At 37.6% G+C, this 18,871-nt stretch overlaps 1 protein-coding gene across 4 annotated transcripts in view; it reads left to right on the top strand.

Annotated features, from left to right (window-relative positions):
• LOC126259493 (zinc finger protein 250-like) overlaps positions 1-18,871 on the top strand; it is a 171,906-nt gene that overhangs the window by 46,959 nt on the left and 106,076 nt on the right. For all 4 annotated transcript variants that reach the window (XM_049956336.1, XM_049956337.1, XM_049956338.1 and 1 more), the window contains exon 5: positions 14,491-14,637. In XM_049956336.1, the coding sequence (XP_049812293.1) occupies positions 14,491-14,637 (147 nt within the window). The remainder of the gene's footprint in view (positions 1-14,490; positions 14,638-18,871) is intronic.

The raw sequence follows: 18,871 nt of genomic DNA, 5'->3' as shown, positions 1-18,871 counted from the left end.
ACCCTTTTGAGCTCAGATTTAACAGATTTTATATCCTGTTCAGTATTAACATTTAACAGAAGGAACTGCATGTCATGGTCTGAGAGGCCATTGACTATTGGTTTTGTAATATAATTTTGTTCATTGGACTTTTCTATAAAGATATTATCAATGGCTGTTTGTGAGCAAGTGGCTATCCTAGTGGGGAACTTTACTGTGGGGATTAAGTTGAATGATAGTGTTACTAACTCAAACAAGTTCTTATTGGGAGAGTCTTTAAGGAAATCTACATTGAAATCACCAGCAACCACTATTTCTTTGTTTTTGGTTGTTAAATGGGCCAGTACAGCTTCAAGGTGGTTGACAAACAGATTAAAGTTACCTGCAGGTGCTCGATATACACTTAATATTATGAAGGATTTTTTGTGAAATTCTAATTCTGTTGCACATGCTTCCATATGCTGTTCTAGGCAAAATTTATGAATGTCTATGTTCTTAAATTTATGACAGTTCCTGATGAATGTGGCAACTCCTCCTTTCTCCATTTCTGATCTACAAAAGTGAGATGCTAACCTAAACCCTGTAACACTTAAAAGTTCTATACCAGTGGTCACATGATGTTCAGAGAGGCAGATTATGTCAGCTGGGTTTGAAGACTCTAATTCATCTATGCAGATAGTTAATTCATTAATTTTATTTCTCAGTCCTCGAATATTTTGATGCAATAAAGATAGCTGACATTTCTCATTGACTGAGTTAAGATTGGGTGGAGTTAAAATATCTGCTGACAGTTGAAAATTCTTAACCAATGGCTGTTTATGCTGATGTAATAAGCTGGAATTATGTTTTTTGATTTCTTTCTCAAACTGAAGATTTGTCTCAGTTCTAACCTCTCTTAAAATTTGCTTTCTTTCTGTCCTCCCTACCCTAAAAAAGGGTCTTTTCTGAATCCTATAACCACTGGTATTTTACCACTCATGATAGTGCCTCCCCCCTTTAACTTTCCTGCTATTTCCCCAGCCAATTTACCCTTCCCCTTCCTGTTGAGGTGAAGGCCATGCCTAGTATAATCCCACCTACTGAGAGAATCAACAGGAACCACACCAATGTGTGACCTCGCACCCGACATGAGCAGCCGTTCCAGCTCCAAATTAACTCTCTTGACAGAAGAGTTCAAATGAGGTCGGTCATGGCGCCCAAGAACAGATACAAACTCAACACTAGTATGCTTCGATGCTGACGCAATCTTCGCCAGGTCACACTCTATACTGTACCCAGGATCTCTGTCAATACTGTTACCTGCCCCACCCACTATAACCACGGTGTCTTCCTTAGTGAAATCTTTGCAAAGTGATCCTAAATCCTCTGTCACCTGCTCCAGACCAGCACTAGGTTTAAAAAAATTGGTGACCTGGTATTCTGATCCTAGTTCATCCTGCAAAAGTTGGCCAACACCTCTTCCATGGGAACTACCTAACAACAACACTTTCTTTCTCTTTACTGATTTCCCTACATTCTTACTTTTCAATTTGCTGCTGAAAGTTTGTTGTGCCCTGTCTACATCTGCAACTGCTTGAGGCTCACCAGCTTCTAACTGAAGCAACAGGTCAAATCTATTTTCCACATTCACCATAAAGCTGTCAGACAAAGTTCTAGGCCTGTTCCTCCTGTTGCCTGTTGCCACTTCCCACCTCTCTTTACCCTTCTCCCTCCTTAACCTGTCAAGATCTCCCCTGGCCTTGTCTAACTCAGCCTGAAGGGCGGCAATTTTCCCCTCCTGTTCTAGTGTCTTCCTATCTCTACTACAAATCCTACAAAACCACTGATGAGTCTCATTTACTTCCCCTATTCCCACGCCACTACAGTCACCCACATGGAAAAAACTACAGCACCCATCACACCAAAGCCCCGACCTAACAATTCTACGGCAAGTCAAGCACTTTTCACTCATGATAAACGTAATAGTTTATTAAGAATAAGTCCGTTAAATTACAGATAAACACGAAAATATGGTTACACAAATTTGGCCTATACGCAACTGTTTACGCAACTGGTTGTAAACAAAAACAAAAGTGCAAAGTTTCTGAAACAACAACTTAAACTTTACGCTACTTTCCGGAAATGCTAGTTAAATAATGAAAAGGTACGCTAAGTTAAATTGCTGGAGAGAGCAAGGAACAACTAAACGAAATTCTATAGATTTGCTTCAGCAGAACGTAAACAGAAAATACGACTGTACGGTCTTTTCGTGTTTTCTGCTATATTACGTAAAGAAAAATGAAACCTTTAATGGTAGACTTAAACGGCACACTAATACACTTATTTACCACGTATTCAGTACTAATCTAGATGTTTTATAATCTAAAATGACTTATCTTTACGAGAACACCAAAACTCGCGCTAGTCGTCTGGCTGCAGGGCTGCCAACCTTCCTGCCAAGTGGTGCAAGATGTTTGAACTTCTGAGAAAAGGGTAAGCTATAGGGAAAGGTGGGTTAATATGCAAAATGTACAAGAACCAAGACGGAACACTAAGAGTGGGAGACATAGAACAAAGTACTTCGATTAAAAAGGGTGTGAGACAGGGGTGTAGTTTTTCGCCCTCTGAACATGCCTCTGGTTGGTAATAAGGAAATGCTATGTTTGCATTGTGTGCACGATTCCACTTCCATGTGCTATTACTCATCAAAGGTTCAGACTTCAGAAGAATAGCTGCCATCAATGTTTGTAAAATATTCCAGTGAGGTATGAAGGGGACCTCTGTCTTACAATAGACAACAACTATTCCCTGTAATAGTATTTATTGGAACCACTTTTGCACATGTTGGATCATTACAGTGCACTAGAGCAATCTCAGGTATCGCCTGTTCAGACAAGGGGATCCTGCCATTAGATTTCTCAAATAACATAAAATAAAAAATATCAGTAACATCACAAAATTCAGGATAGTTAATTACTTTTACTGAGAGGAAGACTGACTAGTGGAAGACCAGCCCCCTTAGTAACACTTTATCATCCACAAGAATGGTAAGTTACATCCTCACGCGCCGCTCATGTGATATACCATTCTTCCCCAGTTCTCTGCCATGCTAGTCACTTGCGCTTGACCTTGACTAGGCTGCGGCTCTGTATGCCATTGCGTCACAGTGTGGGTAACTGAAACTGGCTTCCCCTCCAGTGATTCTTTCACTCAGTTTCTATTTAACTTAAAGATGCAAGCTTACATAAGGGAGTTATTCTCATCACTGTCTATGCCACACTTATTAAATCTCAAACAAGTGAAATATACACACAAAACCCGACCCATGTTGCACAACCAGTGTGTTGCAACACTATAAATGACACACAAAACTGGGACACCCAACATGTAAGGTGTCCCCCCATAAATCTCGACGCCTTACAGCCCACACTGTTCAATCTGTACATCAAAGAAGCAATTATGGAAATAAAAGAAAGATTCAAGAGTGGGATTAATATTCAAGGTGAAAGGATATCAAAGATAAGATTCACTGAGTACATTGGTATCCTCAGTGAAAGTGAAGAAAAATTACAGGATCTGAGTGGGACGAACTGTCGAATGGGACGAACTGTCGAATGGGACGAACTGTCGAATGGGACGAACTGTCGAATGGGACGAACTGTCGAATGGGACGAACTGTCGAATGGGACGAACTGTCGAATGGGACGAACTGTCGAATGGGACGAACTGTCGAATGGGACGAACTGTCGAATGGGACGAACTGTCGAATGGGACGAACTGTCGAATGGGACGAACTGTCGAATGGGACGAACTGTCGAATGGGACGAACTGTCGAATGGGACGAACTGTCGAATGGGACGAACTGTCGAATGGGACGAACTGTCGAATGGGACGAACTGTCGAATGGGACGAACTGTCGAATGGGACGAACTGTCGAATGGGACGAACTGTCGAATGGGACGAACTGTCGAATGGGACGAACTGTCGAATGGGACGAACTGTCGAATGGGACGAACTGTCGAATGGGACGAACTGTCGAATGGGACGAACTGTCGAATGGGACGAACTGTCGAATGGGACGAACTGTCGAATGGGACGAACTGTCGAATGGGTACAGAATATGGGTTGAGAGTAAATCAAAGAAAGATTAAAGTAATGAGAAGTAGCAGAAATGAGAACAGCGAGAAACTTAACATTGTAATTGGTGATCACGAAGCAGATGAAGTTAAGGAGTTCTGCTGCCTGGGCAGCAAAATAACTGATGACGGACAAAGCAAAGAGGATATAGAAAGCAGGCTAGCACTGGCAAAACAACATTCCTGGCTAAGAGAAGTGTACTAGTACATACATGGGTCTGAATTAACCTGTGGACTAGAATTTTGGGAGGAATACTTATGGGCCATTACCTGTTGCTGGGCAGATTGAATGCACCCCTGTATTAAATGTTTCTTTGCCTGACACATTAGGAAACATGCCACTTGATGTTCGGCAATTGCTATCGTGTCAGGATGATGGTGCACCGCCACACTTATGAATGAATGTGTGTAACTAATTAAATGAAGCACTTCCAGTGAAATGGATTGATCTTGGAGGTTCAGTGGCCTGAGCTCCAAGTTCCGTGGACCTTAATCCAGCGTAGTATTATCCAGAGAATGCTGAAGTATTTGCAAGTGTGGGGTGGTTGCTTTGGACATCTTCTATAAAGTGAACATTGCTGTTACGTGTATGTACTGGTTCTCCCTCCATGAATTACTCTCCTGTGCTGACCTTTTCATCTCAGAGTAGCACTTGCAACCTACATCCTCATTTATTTGCTGGAGGTTTCCCAATATCTGTCTCTGTCTTCCTCTAGCACCATAGATGTTACTCCAGATGTCTTAACAGATGTGCTATGATACTGTCCCTTCTCCTTGACAGTGTTTTCCATATATTCCTTTCCTCGCAGATTCTACAGAGAACCTCCTCATTCCTTATCGGATTCGTCCACCTAATTTTCAACATTCTTCCAAAACACCGCATCTCAGATGCTTCTATTCTCTTCTGTTCTGGTTTTCCCACAGTCCACATTTCACTGCCATACTATGTTGTGCTCCAAATATACATTCTCAGAAGTTTCTTCCCCAAATTAAGACTCGTGTTGGATACTAGGAGACCTCTATTGGCTGGGAATTCCCCATTGAGCACTGCCAGTCTGCTTTATATGTCCTTACTCTGTCCGTCATGGGTTATTTTGCTGCCTAGGTAGCAGAATTCCTAAACATCTACTTTGTGATCACCATTTATGATGTTAAGTTTCTTACTGTTCTCATTTCTGCTACTTCTCATTACTTTCGTCTTCCTTTGATTTACTCTCAGTTCTTAATCTCAGGGTGTATACAACCCAGGACAACCGGGAGATCCGGTAAAGACCCGGGCATGTTTTCATCTGGGAGAAAACCGGGAAAAACACAGGCATTTTTTACAATTCTGGGAATTTTTCATTGTTTTAGTTTTCAGTTAAATTTTTGTAACTTTGTCTGGTAAGAACCAATACTCTAACAAAGAATATTCCTGTATCACGCTATTGCAGAATAATACTGCAGCAATAAAACATGAACGGGAGGAGGGGGGGGGGGGAAGAGAGAAAAAAAAAAACGAAAATAAAACTTAAGTTGCAAAGGAAATGCACTATATACAACGCTCATACAAGCGTCTGCCAACAGCAAAATGTGTCAAAGGCTTTAGGCATACTACGCAATGTTTCATAACAACAAATTGCCTCCGATGAGCGTGATGTCACAACTGTTTACATTAGCTTTGTTTGAGGGGTTGCGAGCGAGCTTATGCGCATGTGCAGTTGAGTCACATATGAGTAGTACCTTCTCCCGCTTCTGGTTACAGAAGTGTGGCAGTTAGCTGTACAAGCAATAGCAGCAAGCAGCCAGATTCTATCCGGAAAAATTTCACTGGTGCGCCTAAGCTGCCAGCTTCACGTATGCGCAGCAGGCCCAGAACTAGGGAGCGGGGGCAAACTAAGGTATCTGCCCCGGGTGGCAGTTTCAGGGGACCGGGGGGGGGGGGGGGGGGGGACCTTGTTTCACAAAGCGCCTAGCATCCAGCACATGTTGGTCTATCGATTACTCATATGATTTTGAATGGATCCCTGTTGGTTTTTGAACATTTTTGATCAAATTCTAAGTTGATTTCTGAATGAATCGTAAGTTGATTTTTGAATGTGTGCATAGTGTATGTGATGTCTCTGCCAGGGGAATCCCCGTCGCATCTAGAAATAAACTTCACTGCAGACAAAAGGGACGGGGCTATAAGAGTTGAGCAAATAAAGCCGAATGGGTGAATGCCAATCACTGTATGGTTGACTGGGTTTGCAAAATATCAGCGTTGTTATAATTACTAGAGAATTCCATAGATTCAGACTAGCAGAGTGGAAATAAACGACTAACAGGAATAACAGGCAACGAAGATTACATATTGTCTTCTCCGTGTATCCAAGAAAATGAAATTTTGACAGAAAGTTTTTGGCCAGAAAGTTTTTGGCCAGACTGCTACACAACTAAGGGCCAATTATATAGTCCCCGGCTAGCAGCCGCTAAAGTTCTTTTCTGGGAGTCGCATGGAAAATGCATTGTACGAACACGTAATAAAGCCTAACTTAAGAATAAATGCGGGGTAACTAAACCGGTGATTGTGGCAGGGTTAGTGAAGTTAACCAGAGAATAAGTTTTGACACTGGCAGGAATAGTTACAGAATTAGTGATGACAAGATTGGTTGTTAGAACGAGGAAGGAGAAGAAACAGGGACTGGCACAAATTATGGAAGGATATGACAATTCCAAATTTATATAAAAATTTCGTACTACTACTTTTTGATCTCCTGCTTTAGAAGCTAGAGTGTATGAATGGAATGTGAAACTATTTCCTATCATTAAACTTTTTGCTTGTGGTAGGCCTAATAAGCATTTGATATTGGTACTTCGTGAATTATATTTTGTCATGTTATAAAAATGACCATTTATGCCAAAACAGTCTCTTTTATTTGGTGTGCGTAACAATTGCTGCAATATTAACCAGGCCTATTTCATTTTATCTAGCAGACAGTGACAAAATACACGTAATCAGATCGAGTAACCACACCGTTCTTTGGTACTATTTGTATTAACAGCTTTTTCAGTATTAGACAATGGCATTTCATTTTTCCATGTATTAAAACATTGACAAACTTTGATGAGGTAATAGATTCTTTCCCAGAAAGGAAAATGCAGCATATAAAGCTGTGGCAAGATTAGAGGAAAAAAAGCTAGGATGGAAGGATTGAAGAATTGTGTACTGTCTTGCTTGTCTCTTGTCTTTACTCATTTTGTGTATGCTATATGTAATTTTATGTCACACAAAACAGTTATTAGCTAATAGGCAGTAAAGAGTGCAAATTTTCTGAAGAGCTCTTGTTTTGCCAGTTACAAATAATCCCGTCCAGTATTAATTGTGAGATTTTTTTAAAGAGGATCAGGAAGTCAAATCGGCCAACTGGGAGCAGGAGAGGCACCACAGGACATTTAAATTTCCACTGGCCTGAATATAGTTTGATGGCACCCATTACAAAATATTACACGTTTGAATTCCACAGAGTGAAATACAGAGACGTGTGGTGGAAGAATGCTGTGTGAAGAGGTGTGGCACTGCACTTTGGCACACTTAAGACCAAATAACATATCTTACGTTTCCACAAACATATATGTTTTATGGATCAGACTCTTCAGAAAGATGTGCACTAAAAATGAAGATATCTTTGAAAAGTCAATTTTTTAAATTTTTGGCATCCTACCTCAAACACTCGAGGGACGGGGAGCGTCTATCTAATATTGCCCGTTTTGGAAATATTGTAGATCTGGACCTGATGCGCAGAGCAGTTTGAGTTGTAATGGGGAGATGGTAGTCTCCGTATGACCCGTGTTTACGTTAAGTAATTTTGCTGTTTCCTATTCAATTATTGCTCTCACGTCAAATGAAAACAAAACGGATTTCTGTGGCTGGGAGCTATCAAGTGAATTAAAATACATTCACATAATTACGGAAGGCGAAAATATGTTATTAGTTTCAGATTTTATTTTGTTTCCACATTTCTGACAGTCGAGCGTTAATCACCTTGCAGAACAATGAAGTTATTTTTGTCGGTTGGTGAAAGAAATTTGACTTTTATTAATCTTTTCGGGCAGTCAATTTATTTGAAAGAAAGTGTTTAATTCAACACTATTGGCCAGTTTCGATGTCGAATTATGCATTTTAGTATGGTTCACAAAATTCCCATGCTCTTGGTGTATCCACTAATGTCTTGTTTCTTTTATGACATAATGTAAGATCTTTTAATGTTTTACACGTTCAAATGTACAGGCTTCCTGCATCATCATAGCTGCGCAAGTGCGGTGACGCCTGTTATCTGGTGCTCTCTGGCAACTGCTGAAACGAATCTATTTCTAACAGGTTGTGGGAAAATATTCCGAATGGTTGTTTGAAAAGCGCTACTTTCAAAGTAAATTTCCTTTTTCACAAGATGAACTCTGTGCGTGAATGTCCAATTAATTTCTTAAATCACAGAGCGGTTGACTCTCATTCAAAAATAAAATCTTTGAGGACGACCATTTAGAATATTTTCGAGCCCAGAAGTTCAGACATTTATGTCGTTAAACATTTTACTAGCATGTTTGTGTGATGTATCTTAAAGTGTAACATACGCAAAAAAGATCATCTTTATGTGTGACAGCTGAGCTTCTCTTGCAGCTTATTAATCTTAGAGACCAACATTATATGTGAAAGCTTTTCTTTTCTTTTCTTGTAGCAACACTATATTAATTTAAACCATTACCTTTTCTTATTTTTGTGTTCACACTTCTTAACAGTGATGTTGCTGTTGGCTGACTACATCAGGTGTCCTATGCTCTGAACACCAGCTGTCATTGGCTGGTGAGATCGCTTGACACGAGCTACGATTGGCTTACAAAAGTGCATCGCAATCTCGATTTCAATCCTTTAGAAAGTATCAAGCGGTGTTTGGTGGAATTCGAATTCATACTTTCGTAATACGAAAATATGCAGTGTACATGTTACTGCACATCGGACATCTTTCCAAAACGTGTTTTTTCCCCTGGGTTTCATTTTCTAAGGTGCCGGGAAATTCTACGCCAGTGTATAAAACCACAACCATTGAAAGGATTGATAAGTTTTACAGATCCGAGGAAAAGTATACTGTTACTTAACATGGAAAAAGTGTATTTTCATCTGGCAGAAAGTGTATTTTTAACCCGGAAATCCGGGAAAAATCTGGGATTTTTTTTTCCTGATCCACGTATACACCCTGAATCTGTATTCATTAGACTTTTCATTCCATTTGACAGTTCCTGAAATTCTTCTTCACTTTCACTGAGAAAAGCAATGCCATCAGCAAATCTTAACACTGATATCCTTTCACCTAGGAGTTTAATCCCACTCGTGTTCCTTTCTTTTATTTCCATCATTTCTTCTTTGACATATAGATTAAACTGTAGAGATAAAATACTACATCCCTCTCTGACACCCTTTTTAAACTGTGCTCTTCCTTCTTGGTCTTCCACTCTTATTGCTCTCTTGTGGTTCTGGTATATATTGTATATTACCCACCTTTCCCTATAGCTTACCCCTATTTTTCTCAGAGTTTTGAACATCTCACACCATTTTACATTGTCAAACGCTTTTTCCAGCTCCACAAATTATATGAATATGTCTTGATTTTTCTTCAGTCTTGCTTCCATTATCGACCGCAACTTGAGAACTGGTTCTGTGGTGCCCTTACCTTTCCTAAAGTCAACCTGATCGTCATCTAACTGATCCTCAGTTTTCTTTTTCATTCTTCTGTATATTATTCTTACCAGTAGCTTGGAGTCGTGAGATGTTAAGCTGTTTGTGTGATAATTCTCGCACTTGTCAACTCTTGCAATTTGGGAGTTGTGTGGATGATATTATTTCTGAAAGTCACGTGATATATTGCCAGTCTCACATTCTACACACCAACACGAGTAATCATTTTGTCGCCACTTCCACAATGATTTTAGAAATTCTATCCCTTCTGCCTTATTTGATTTTAAGACTTCCGAATTCTGCTTCTAATACTGAATGTAGAAGAGCTTTTGAAGACTTAAAATAAAATAAGGCAGCATAATGTGCAATATAGCATACTGTACCTGTCGTGTTTTTTGTATTTAATTGGTAACAGGTGAAGAAGTTACTGTATCGACTACTTTTTTTTTAGCTTTGTGTCATGGATGAAAAAGAATTATTGTTTACATCTGTAAGAAGTTCATGTTATGTCTCAATGTTTCTTCCAGGAGTGCTAGTTCTGCAAGGTTTGCAGGAGAGCTTCTGTGAAGTTTGGAAAGTAGGAGATGAGGTACTGGTGAAAGTAAAGCTGTGGGGACAGGGCGTGAGCCGTGCTTGGGTAGCTCAGTTGGTAGACTACTTGCCTGCAAAAGGCAAAGGTCCTGAGTTCAAGTCTTGGTCCAGCACACAGTTTTAATCCACGAGGAAGTTTCATATCAGCGCACACGCTGCTGCAGAGTGGAAATCTCATTCTGGAAACATCCCCCAGGCTGTGGCTAAGCCATGTCTCTGCAATATCCTTTCTTCCAGGAGTGCTAGTTCTGCAAGGTTTGCAGTAGGAGACGAGGTACTGATGGAAGTAAAGCTGTGACAATGGGGTGTGAGTCGTGTGTGGGTAGCTCAGTTGGTAGAGCACTTGCCCGCGAAAGGCAAAGGTCCCGAGTTCGAGTCTCGGTCCGGCACACAGTTTTAATCTGCCAGGAAGTTTCATATCAGCACACACTCCGCTGCAGAGTGGAAATCTCATTGTGTCTACACTTAATTTGGTACATCCAGTTCTGTTTGACATGTCTAACCTAGCTTTCTTCTAGTTTTTGATGCCAGGCTACCATCTAGTTTTTAATGAACTGCTTTAATATTTCTTTTTATATTTACTTACAATAACCACTTCTGACTGCCACATTTCTTTCCATAAAGACCTGCATTCGTAGTGGTTGTTATTCAAAGATAATGCACTTGATGATGATACATAATTTCAATACTTTTGCTGCATTTTGCATGCATAATATTTGTAGTAACTCACTATTATGCTAAGAGTGTTGGTAATCTATTCAATCATTGATGGAGAGGATAGAGTTGTTAAACAGAAATAATTTGAAGTAGTTTTTAAAACAGTCACTACGTGACAGCACCTGTAATTCACAAGGGAGATGGTTAAATATTTTTATGACTGCTTGCTGTATGTGAGGTAATACACAAATAACTGAATGCAGTCCAGTACATCAGACTAGACTTGGAGTTAAATACATAACTGCAAGTTAGTAGCACTAAAAAGTAAAAACAAAACACAAAATCATAATAGCACAACCCAGACCAATTGTATACTATTCCATTAAACTTATAAATTTAGGCATACTGTAGTAGAGTCACATTGTACACTAAAAAGTACAAGAACTGTTAAAACAAATTAGATTTTAAATAGTAATCAACAGAGTAAAAAAGTGTGTGTAAGAAAGAAATCTTTTATTTTATTCCTAAATGCATTTCTATTTTCCCTGACTGATAAAGGGTAATTTATTGTAAAGCACACTGTCCATATTTCTTATACCAAATAAACTTGTGGTATGTCTGTGACTACTAAGGTGAGTGTCTACACTAGGACAAGTATTACGATTATAAATAGGCTCATTTGGTCACAAACAAGTGCAGATTCCTTTTAAAAAATGTCACAGATTCTAAGATATAAATGCAGGGAACATGCAGTATTTTTAATTCCTTGAAAATAGGCTTAGTGGAGGTACATGGAGCCACCTGTTTCATTATCTTTAAGAGCCTTTTTTGAATCACAAAAATTTAACCAAACACTCACCGCTAAAATTGATTCCACAAGAGAGAACTGAGTGTACTAAAGGAAAATAAACCGTTTTTAGAATTGAGATATCACAGGACTGATCAAGAATATGAAAAGCATGGCACAGAGTCTTCAATAGCAGCTTTTCTCTGTGAATATTCCATTGGAAGTTATTGTTTAGCCATACCCCAAGAAATTTGATCTCATCGTTTTGCTCTATTGTTTCATCTTCAGTTAGTATGGAGTCCATGTAGATAGAGTGATTCTTGGGCACACAGAAAATCATATGAGCAGTTTTGCTTTTGTTTGATAATAATTTGTTTTTGTATATCCAGAAAATTAGCCTGTTAGGTCATTGATAAATAAGAGGAAAAGTAAGGACTCTAGAACTAAACCTTGAGTGTGACCATAACAGATCGTAATTTCATTGGATAGAACTTTAGTACCATCTTTGTTTGAAAATTCAGCCTCCTGCCTCTTATTAGTGAGGTAGGAATGAAACTATATATTTCAAGTGCCTCTAATGCCAAGCAACTCTAGTTTTTCAAGCAACAGAGAGAGATTATGTCAAAGGCTTTAGTCAGACCTATGAATAGACCAGAGAAAGAATGTTTAACATAAAAGCCATCAGAACTTGATTAGTAAAAGAAAATAAAGCTTCATTTATGGCCCTGTTTTTGTGAAAACCCAACTGATATTTTGTGAGCAGACAATATTTATGAGGGGATGAAATTACATGGCAATTTGTTACTTTTTCTATAATCTTCAACATCAGAGAAAGAAAACAGATTGGTTGATAATTGTTACATAGTTTGTCTCCTTTTTTGAACAGAGGAATAACTTTGCTCAGTTTGAAAACATTGGGGAAACAGATTGTAATTAATTACATCACCTGCGCTTAAATTACATCACTAAGTGTATTTATAATTTCTAGAGCAATAGTTTGTAATAAAAGTCAGACACACCATCAGCACTAGATGAATATAAGTTGTTATTTCCACTGATAATTTTCAGCACTTGTTCTTGAGTTACTGATGCAGGAAACAATGATATGCCTGATTTTATAAACCCAATGGTACAAGACAATGTGTGTGATGTAATCTGTGATGAAAGATTACAGACAATATCCAAAAAGTGCTCGGTAAAAACTTCACTTATCTGCTTTTCATATGATATTTGTGTATCATATGACCTACACACTTTAAATACCTCTAGCTCCAAGGATGCTTCTAACAGCATCCCAAATTGTCGTACATTTTTAGAACTCCTTTTATAGAAGTTGTATTTGTGACTTTTGTAGCCTTGCTTAATTCTCGCCTGAGTATCTTTTTGTATTTTTAAAACAGTATGAAAACTGGGATCATTTCGTGCTTTACTTTCTGCATATAGTTTTCTTTTTATAGCATTGCCTTTGTAATCCACCATTTATAAACAGGTTTATTTGTGTTGTGAGTTACTGGTCCTGGTCCTTTAAGGGGAAAGGCAATGTTAAAATAATGGACCACGGGGTCAAGTAATATCTTTGGTTTCTTATTAGTACTATCCTCATTGAACACATCTTTCCAGAATTTGTTGTACAACTTAAATCTAAACAATTCTAAATGACGTACAGTATCAAATTGTCTCTTATACAATGTCTGTTAAATTAAAAAGATATCTTTCTTATCCACTGTTCTACCAGTATTTCTTATGCCCAGTGATGTTTGTCTGTTTCACTTTATTGGTCCAAGGAACCCTATACATTATCAACTAGTATTGCACAAACAGATAAGGAAACAACAAAAAATTAGAGACAGAAACTGCTTGGTAACTTATTGTCACAATTTCCCCAGTCAGAGCACATGCTATGCTGGCCCTTTCTTTCCTAAAGTCTCTTGCTACTTCTATGCCTTGTGCACATGCACGTCTTTCATACAAAGTGCACAACCTTAAATATTAGGATTTTTACAGTATAAAATTTGATGCATTTCATTCAGGAGATTGTCACAGTTAAATGTATGATTTGTCATTTTTCACTTGTACAAAGTTTTATTTGAGATGTAACACTGCATTAAGTCTCAGGAAAGATTATGTGACTGATTAGAAACTTTAACCATTACTGACTTGATCAACAGTGCAAAAAGTCATAGTCTGAGAAGAACCTGCGTGAAAAAGAACACTTTTTGACATGGCCAAGACTGTCATTTAAAGTGCTTTATTAAATGTGTACACTGAGACAAATAAAAATGTTTTGAGAATTTGGTATTAGACAAACTTTTAAACGAAGCACATATATTTTGACATCTTTGAGTAAGTGTTAGCTAATGGACATTATCTAAGAATATTTATGTGAAGTGCTAGAATCTGTTTTCTTGCAGGGTTTAAACTTGAAGATATTTTTGGAATACATATAGCAACATTCTGTAATTTTTATGCAAGCAATTTATGTTCTGATGTAATATAGAAAGCTGAAATTTATATGATGAGTAATATTGTCCTCATAGATATCAAAACATAATTTTATAACAGTCATGGTTGTTGTTGTAGGTTCTGTGAACAGTGGCAGTTTTGCTTCATGGTAAAATATGATGTGCATAGTGAATTCATATCACTCTTAATTCTTCTATTTCTTCCACCAGGTGACGCCAGATGACTTGATGCCTGTCAGTTTATGTATGTCATGTATTTCAAAACTGGAAGTTTGCCATCAGTTGGTTAATTGCTGTTTGGAAGCAGATAGCAACCTACGGACAATGTTAAAGTTCTCCGAAATATTTGAAGATGAGGTAAAGTCAAGAGGGTGATGCAGAGGTTGTGCATTGATTTACATATTTTATGAATCTATGGGTGATGGTAATTTAAGTGACATAATTTTTTTGCGCAGGTAGATTACACTTTTCCATAACTTAAAGAGAAAATATATTTGCTAATAAAGAAGTTATATTAGAAATGCTATGTGACTTCTGCACTACCCTGTGTTAATAGTTCCATCAGATGTACACATGTATGACTATAGTAAAAGTAATTTGTATGTATGGCTATAAGTGACAGACAAGAAAATGAGACTGACTCTTTCTTTTGAGAATATATGAAGGTGCCATATATCTATGTAATGTCACCAGTTTTGTTTGTTTGTCGTGTCCCACACTGTCATAATGGGACTGAGATGCGGTGATTGCTTACTCTGCTAGGAGTCGCTGTTTACTGTATTAACAGGCTGGGTCTGCCCTTAGATGCCAAATCTATAATAATTTATTTAGCCAAGTAATTTTCTATGGAAAAATCACTTGTCATCTGTACTGACTCTACATCCAGCAATTTGCATGACTAGGATTATTCGGCACTGTAGATACAGCAATCTTTCCTCCAAAAACATATTGAAATGGCCAAACAGAGTTTCTGCTGTTATCTAGCATCACTACGCTTTTTGTTATTTCCCAACAGTGTTAGTCAAGTTATCAAGCTAACCGTAATAAAAATTTCCTCATAATAATGCAGTTGCAAATTTAGTAGGTAAAGTATGTAGATGACACAAAAATGTGTTGAAAGTGCAGTTGTTTCCATTACATAATTTTCAAAACACTGTTTGATAGCTATTTGTTCACACATTATTTAAAATGTCCACTATGTTTGTTGAGGCATTTGGCTGCATATAAGATTATGGTAGGTCAATGATTAATTTCATGCTAGCAACAAATACAAGTAGCTGATATGATGTCTTCTGTGTAAAAGCGGTATCCTAACCAAAATAAGTAACTGTAACACAGTATTTCAAGAGACACTTAATTCATTTATGCAAGGTGTAGAACGTTCACTTCTGTGGGCTGCAGATGTTGCTTAGAATACAATGTGTGTGTCAATAAAAGACAATAACCCAAATTTTACTCTCAAAGGGAGATTTCAATGTAAATTGAAGTTCTAAAATTTCATATAAAGATAAGTGAAGGTTGCCATTAGTATTACTGTATTTCTGAACATTGGTTGAACATGTTGATAGTTCCATATTGTTTAATATTATTACTGAACACATTACAATAAATGTGGCGAGGAAAATGCCAGGCATGGCATAAAACAAACATATAAAAATTTGTAGGATAATTCCCAATTTCAGTGAATTGTAGCTAACACTTTAAAGTACACCATAGTCATATCTAAAATTTTCTTGTAGCTCAGATCAGTTGCATCAATAAATGATTTGAAAGAGGTCATTTCCATTTATGACTTTCACTTTATTCAAAATATATTGCTATTGGTCAATTTCAACATCAGCTTTATTATTACGCAGGCTTGCAGAACCTGTCCTTTGATCTGGTGGTTGCTGTCAAATGAAATAGAGCAGTGGATCAAAACTTGATGTTTACCATTGTTTTTTAATGTTAAGATTGACCATGATAGATTTAGTGAAAATCTGTTTAAAGTGTAGAAAAGTTGTATGTACTGTATTTACCCAACTATAAGACAAGTTATTTTATTTTTTTCCTTCAGATTCATCATTTGAAAACTACATACTGGTACATTCACAGATTAAACTGCTACTGATGATTAATAGAATAAGTAAAACGACTTCAGTTGCAAGTAATTTCTTAATTTACTGCATGATCAGCTTCAAAATATAAAGCTTCATCTTCAGGTGCCACCAAATACAGAGAAACCCCTAGTTTTCATTTTCTTGCAGTCCAGGCTTAAAAAAACACAAAATGAGGAAAATGCAGATTCGAGGAAAACGTTAAAACCACCAAAATACAAGCAAAAACATACGTAATTGGCAGATACGATTAAAAGTCATAATCCTCTCCAATACATTTTATAAAATTTGTGAAAGTGAAGGAAATTAAGTGAACAATACAATGTTTATACAATAAGTTGTGGTAATGAATTTCGTCAGTTTTTAAAAAATATCACAGATGTGTAACAGCCAGGTAAAAACTTGTCAAAAAATTGAAATTGGTGTCTGGGTACATGTTAACTGAGCTAATTTCTTGCATGCTACGATGAAAGATTATACCTGAAAACATATATTTTTGAGAGATTTTTCCTTTACTCTCACCCAGAAAAAAGCAAAACTTAATGAACGCGATGAATTAGACCGAAAACAGTGAAGTAAGGTGCAAGACAGTGGAATATAACATGTGGGGGTGTCTGTTTTCCTTCTGTAGCCAATGACAGTGCATCATACTCTGGTGATGCGAGTGCAGTGACCTCAAGAGTGTTGCTTGCAAACTTTTCTCTGTATATTGTACTGAGTTGTCGAAATGGAGCACTGTGCCAATGCACGCTACTTGCACTTCAAACTTGTACTTGCTGTAGTGTAAACACAGCAGGTTTCGTGAAAGCACATATATACACACAAGTTTTCCTTCACATTTGGTACTTACTTATACAAATAAATGTGAAAAAAAGTTGTCTCCTGTGATTTCAGTGTTTCTCTGTCCCAGCAATCAGTTACATTTATAACAGCCTGTCTGCTTTCATAAACATCATTGAAGCCTACAACAAAGATGAAAAAGCTATTGCACAGCTGTTCACTGGACATGTCCTGTTCACTGCAGTACCACACATAGCAAATGGAGTAGCCTACATTGGCTACAGTTGGTAGAAACACAATAGGTTCTGGAGTCTGTCAACAGGCTCTGAGCAGAACTACTGTAAGTAAAATAAATGCACAGTAGTGAAGGGTGTACGAGGTATAACAATATAAAAATATAAATTAAACCTAAGTGGAAGGTGCAGTCACTCCATTTGTTATAGACCGAAAACATAAGGTGTACAATGGAACATCCCGCCAAGTAAGCCTGCTGTTTCTCACCATAGTCTAACATAACATTTGCAATACCCTCTGGTGTGAAAGTTGTTACCGTTTGACACTTGCAGCAACACTAGCACTCCAAGCAGGGAGAAAACAAGACAGTTATGTGCATCATAATGACAGTGTTTATTGTTAATTATTTTTCTACTTAACTAATAAAATAGTTTTAATGTTTTGCATTCCCCACATTAGTAAATTACCAAGAGACATCAATTAATGTGAAGTAAATGTAAAAACAGCAAAGTCTCATGATTCACTGAAGTGAACTACAGTTTACTCATGAAGAAATACTTCCAAATATCTGTATAATTGCAGCACCCTCCATTGAAGGGAAGAGAATATGAACACATATTTCATGCATGAGCAGTGTATATTTCTGTTGTTGCCTGCTCTTATTATGATGATGACTTACACACACACACACACACACACACACACACACACACACACACACACACAATATTTTTACAGAGTCTATTGCCTATTCTTACACTTCACCTGATTTTCTAGTACATAAATATTTTTGTAAATGTAATTACTTTTGCTTCAAAAACAAATATGTTGAAGATTCTTGCCGTTTGTGGCTGAAATGTAACAGTTAGTGTGAAGTTGGTTTCGTCTGTGTTGGGAAACAGTTTTATTCCCCTTGACGTTTTATTATAATGTGTGTGGTTTTCCATTCAGCTGCGGGTATGGTGGTTTACTTTGTACGTTAAATAATGTAGGTGTTCCATTCTGCACAAGTTTCGTACATTCCATATTCACCGATTTGGATGTAAGTAGCAAACAAAACTTCACCTTGTTGGGTAGATATATGCTGTCTTTCTGCAAAAGTCAGGTCTTCTGGTGTCTACAAGCAATTTTTTGCTATTGAAGGAGAATGACATTCTTCAGAAAATATCTGTATGTTACAAGAGAATCAGAAATAAATAATCCTGTAAAGTGCTGTTTCATATCTGCTAGAGTCCTTAGGAAACTGAAGAGTGACAAATGTGCTGTCATTTTTATTTATTATCAATTTTATTGCACTGCATATGTTCCCTATTGTATAAACTATGTTACAAATACATAGTAATGATAGTATTCGCACTCACACGATATTGCACTCAAAAGTGTCACTTGCTGTTCACTTGGTGCACTGCTATCGCTGTAGGTAACAAGAAATAAATGAATTGTCGCGACTGTTATGTTAGACTGTGTTATCAGTATATGCT

Source organism: Schistocerca nitens, chromosome 5 (genome assembly GCF_023898315.1).
Source record: "Schistocerca nitens isolate TAMUIC-IGC-003100 chromosome 5, iqSchNite1.1, whole genome shotgun sequence".
Classification (NCBI taxonomy): Eukaryota; Metazoa; Arthropoda; class Insecta; order Orthoptera; family Acrididae; genus Schistocerca; species Schistocerca nitens.
The sequence above is the reverse complement of the archived record's forward strand: the minus strand, read 5'-3'. Positions and strand labels throughout refer to the sequence as shown.